The 5,000-nt window shown below is 48.9% G+C and overlaps 1 protein-coding gene across 2 annotated transcripts in view; it reads left to right on the top strand.

Moving 5' to 3' along the window:
- The window catches only part of rbm10 (RNA binding motif protein 10), a 19,967-nt gene that overhangs the window by 5,606 nt on the left and 9,361 nt on the right, over positions 1–5,000 (top strand). For both annotated transcript variants that reach the window (XM_084461831.1, XM_084461830.1), the window contains exons 8-14: positions 619–705; positions 875–935; positions 1,671–1,832; positions 2,294–2,454; positions 2,670–2,767; positions 3,445–3,532; positions 4,845–5,000. The exon at positions 4,845–5,000 is cut by the window's right edge and continues 40 nt beyond it. In XM_084461831.1, coding sequence (XP_084317957.1) covers positions 619–705; positions 875–935; positions 1,671–1,832; positions 2,294–2,454; positions 2,670–2,767; positions 3,445–3,532; positions 4,845–5,000 — 813 coding nt within the window. The remainder of the gene's footprint in view (positions 1–618; positions 706–874; positions 936–1,670; positions 1,833–2,293; positions 2,455–2,669; positions 2,768–3,444; positions 3,533–4,844) is intronic.

The following is a 5,000-nucleotide window of genomic DNA, read 5'->3' as shown; positions in this document are numbered from 1 at the left end:
GGTCAGTGTGAGATTAGGCAGTTAGAATCAGTGTCAGATTAGGCATCTTGAGTCAGTGTCAGATTATGCAGATTGAGTCAGTGTCAGATTAGGCAGTTTTGTCAGATTAGGCAGTGTGAGATTAGGGTTTGTGGATCACATCTGACGGCAGTGTTGCTGCGCTGCGGAGAGCGGGGGCAGTGGAGAGAAGGTGAAGAGCCGTGATGACATCACTCTGGACACCCCACCAGCTGTATCTGTGTTGCCGTCTTCGACTAGCTTGGTTGTCGGGGTGGGACGGGACGGGACAGTAGAACTGCTACACGGTTTCCCCTTCAGGGGGGGGTTGACAAGACTGACTATCACTCCTGCGCACACACACACACACACACACACACACACACACCATCTCAGTCCGTCCCAATTTCCCTAAAGCTGAAGGTTGTATTTCTCTCTTGCTCTTGTACTCTTTCTTTCACCTCAATTATTCTCTCTCTCTCTCTCTCTCTCTCTCTCTCTCTGCCCTCCTCTTTGAGACGAGGCCTCTTTCTAGCATGTGTCCTACTTATCTTTCATAATGATTCTTTGTTGTCTCTCTCCCCCTCCCTCTCTCTCTCTCTCTCTCTTTCATTGTTTCAGAGAGTTCTGTCTGTTCTGGGACAGAGAGTTTCCATGCACTACAGCGACCCCAAACCACGTGCCAACGAGGACTGGCTCTGCAACAAGGTAGCTTAGAGCTGTGTGTGTGTGTGTGTATGTGTGTGTGTCGTATATGGTGTGTATTGTATGTGGAGTGTGTCTGTGGTGTGTGTGTGTGTGTGTATTTATATGTGTGTACAGTATGTGTGTGTGTGTACGTACAGTACCTCACGTCCTCTACTGGTGTTCTTAACAGTGTGGCGTCCAAAACTTCAAAAGGAGAGAGAAGTGCTTCAAGTGCGGTGTGCCCAAATCAGGTACCTGGTGTTCTAGTTCCAAACCCAGCCTAGTAGTCCGGGAGCCACGGTGCTGGACCTGCTTTTATCTGGTCAAGTTCTTTTTCCCTGCTGATTCTTGTAGCTTGGAGGTCCCTCTTCAAAATACTGGAGGGGACACAGTGATTTCCCTGGAACATTTTCACATATTAACCCCTTTATACCCCAAATCCCCAAAATATAGATTCTTAAGAGATTTCAAGTCAAATGCATCACATTTGCAATGTTTATTCATAAAGGAGATCAGACTGTATACAATGTATTTGAAAATACAACCTGTGCTGGATGACCCTCGCTGTCCACCCATTGAGCCTTTGCTCATTAAAATGTAGAAATTCTGAGTACATGATATACACTGGCAGGTATATTAGGCTTAGGGTTATATACAGTATATATATATATATATAACAGCAGAACAAACAAAAAATGGTAACACTTATAAGACTGACATGACACTAAGGGAAGTGCATGAGACTGACCTGACACTGTCATGACACTAAGTGGTCACTAAGACTGTCACCGCCAACACACACCGATGGGGGTGTAAACATTTAGACTCTGGGCAGGGCGGGAAGCACCTCTAGTTCTAGGCGCCAGCTGGGAATCAGTCCTGGAGGAATAATGAGATTGATATCACACACATCTCTAGTGCATTGTGGGTGTCTAGGACTTCAGTGTTTGTGTGCTAGTATCTGTGTTGTGTTCCGTTACCCCCAGAGGCTGAGTTGAAGTTGCCCCTGCTGCAGAGGGATTTGCCCCCGGGGCATCAGAAGGAGAGTGCGCAGGGCCTGCTGCCCCTACCTGCCCCCTATCAACCCTCTCCCTCAGCCTCCCTCGCCCCCGGGGCCAGTGCTTCACAGACTGAGGTGGCCAATGACAGTGAGTCTCTCTCTCTCTCTCTGTGTTTGTCTCTCTCTATCTACCTTGTATACCTCAGTCTTTCTTTCTTCCTCTCTATCAGTCATATTACATAACCACAAATACAGTTACACGCTATTGGTGTTCATGCAAAGTATCCTCTCTCTCTCTGTCTCTCTCTCTCCCTCTCTCTCCCCCCTCCTCTCTCACTCTCTCTCTCTCTCTCTCTCTCTCTCTCTGTCTCTCCCTCTCTCTCCCCCCTCCTCTCTCACTCCCTCTCTCTCTCTCTCACTCCCTCTTTCTCCCCCCTCCTCTCTCTCTCTCTCTCTCTCTCTCTCTCTCTCACTCCCTCTCTCTCTCTCTCCTCACTCCCTCTCTCTCTCTCTCTCTCTCACTCCCTCTCTCTCTCTCTCTCTCTCTCTCTCTCTCTCTCTCTCTCTCTCTCTCTCTCTCTCTCCCTCTCTCCCTCTCTGTCTGTCCAGCTCTGATCCTGAGGAACCTGGGTCCTCACACGTCTCTGGAGGCCATCTTGGCAGCGCTGGCCCCCTTCGCCACCCTGTCTCCCTCCAACGTTCGCCTCATCAAGGACAAACAAACGCAGCTCAACAGGGGCTTCGCCTTCCTGCAGCTCTCAACTATAGTGGTGAGACACACACACACTTCCTTAATATAGCTGTGGGAAACACTACCCCCCCCCCCCCCCCCCCCCCAAACACACACACACACACACACACACTGTTCACACGCTCACTTCTACTTTGTGTGGGTGTGGCGGTGTGTGTGCATGCGTGTGTGTGTGTGCGTGCATGTGTGTGTGTGTGTGTGTGTGTGCGTGTGCGTGGGCGTGTGTGTCTTCAGGAGGCATCCCAGCTGCTTCAGATCTTGCAGGCTCTCCAGCCAGCCCTCTCCATCGACGGGAAAGCCATCGCTGTGGAGTTTGCCAAGGGCTCCAAACGGTACACACACACACACACACACACACACACACACACACTCCTTTATTGCTATATTTTTGTTTAGTTGTTTTCTCTTGGAGCTTCGTTCGCAAACACCAACAAATGTACGAACCCTAAAAAATGACGTTCAGCCAGCCCTAACACACACAGTTTAGATGCTTTTATTTGGATCCACAAAAGAACAACCTTTTTCTGATCCAAACATTTAGAAGAAGGTTATACAATATGGTGGCTAAACCAGACACTGGATGCACATATGCGAAACACACAGAGGAGCAGAAGAGGTCATAATGATGATACTCTTAACAGGTGTGAGCAATAGCATATGGAAATGGTCAACGCTCAAGGATAAATGAAACATCTCTGCCAGTAGTTGCTGAGACTGAGCAGTACTTTGCCTGTCTTTTTGCAAGCAGTCTTTTGTAGTCCTCCTACATGTAGTTGCAGTCCACAGAGCACAATTGTGTGAACATGCCCCAGACTCCCAAACACAATCACACATGCGCGCGCACACACACACACACACACACACACACACACACACACACACACACACACACACACACTGCGAGGAACTAATAAGCATGTAAAATGAATGAGTATACTATGAGTAAAGATAATGAATGAATGCTCTCTCCCTCTCTCTCTCTCTCTCTCTCTCTCTCTCTCTCTCTCAGTGACGTGTTCCTGACTGACGGCAGCAGGGTGAGCGTTGCCACGGTAGCCAGCACAGCCATCGCTGCGGCTCAGTGGGCTGTTACCCAGGTAACCAGTCTCCCGGTCTCACCAGAGATGGTTCATGCCCTCTCCTGCGTAGTGCTGCCAACTCCTCTGTAAGGGAAGTAGCTGTTGGCTCTCCCAACAGTAGCTAGATGACGTCATCAACTAATTTGCATAATATGCAATTCTGAAAGAGGAAAAATTTATACACCAGGTAGTTTAAATTAACTATTTACATATTTACAAATTTATGTATATATAACTACAGGTATAACGTTAGTTTTTTTTTTCTTTTACTTTTTACAGATATGCGATGTGTGAGTGAGACTGACTGAGTGAAACGTGTGAGGGAATTTTGAGTGTGAAAAAAGTGAATATTTAAACAAAAACATCTAGTCAGACTGGCTGTGTGAGCGCTGTGTGGGTGGTGAGGAGGAGGAGACGGCAGCCCTCGCCGTCCGCACTTGGTTCTCGTGAGCTTGGTTGTAACGTGAACCGCGGAACGAGATATGCAAGATGCTTTTGCAGAGCTTTGTCAACACAATCATTCCCCAAGTCATTGACCAGAAAAACTCGATTTTTTCTTTTGACTGATTGATTAAGTCGCCAAGGGGGTCTGGAAAGTCGCCAGATATAGTGAAAAAGTCAACAAGTTGGTAACACTGCTCCTGCAGGGTTAATGCTTTTCCCTGGCGTGTGGTTTTCAACTGAAGATAGTTTGGGGTTTTGTTGTTTACTGTTATTTATTAGTTATTTACGGTTGTTAGCTCCGCCCCAGTGATAGGGCAGGTCTAGAGGTGCGTAATGTTTTCAGTGGCGTGTTTGTTTGTTCGCTAGCAGGATTACACAAGAACTACCAGACCGATTTTCAGGAATCACAGGGCGGATCCACAAATTAAAATAATTTTTTTAGCGAAGCCAGCTCCCTGTGTGGGGGCGCTACAGACACAGGGTTTGGACTGGGGTGTGCGGGGGGAGAGCCCGGAGTGCACTGAACCGCCCCCCACCGGCAGTGACCCGAGGGGGGCACCGCAGAACCGTCCAAACACAGCCGCCCATTCATTCGTTTTTTGAACTTGTCAATGGGGTGAAATGGCCATATCTCGACGTGGGGTTTGGCCTGGCATAAAGCTCTCGACCTAACGAATGCTCCACGCGCGTGCTCACACACAGCCATGAAATGCATTCATTGGCGGAGGTCACGTAAATTAACTGTTTATCATTTGTTCCTCTCTACCTTGTGTCTGTCTGTCTGTCTGTCTGTCTGTCTGTCTGTCTGTCTGTCTGTCTGTCTGTCTCTCTTGTGTCTGTGTGTCTGTCTGTCTTGTGTCTGTGTGTGTGTCTGTGTGTCTTTCAGAGTGGGCCCCAGGGTGCAGATGTGTCAGTGTACCAGCAGGGGCCAGTGTTGGCTGTGGGGTACGGCCAGGAGGGCCAGGACTACTCTTCCGGGGCCGAGGGCCCGGCCTACACGGCCCAGACAGGGCCAGCGGGTACAGCCTTGCCCAGCGCAGGA

The sequence above is a fragment of the Borostomias antarcticus genome, assembly GCF_949987555.1.
Source record: "Borostomias antarcticus genome assembly, chromosome: 3".
NCBI classification, from domain to species: domain Eukaryota; kingdom Metazoa; phylum Chordata; class Actinopteri; order Stomiiformes; family Stomiidae; genus Borostomias; species Borostomias antarcticus.
Note: the sequence above shows the minus strand (reverse complement) of the source record. Positions and strands in the feature narration are given on the sequence as shown.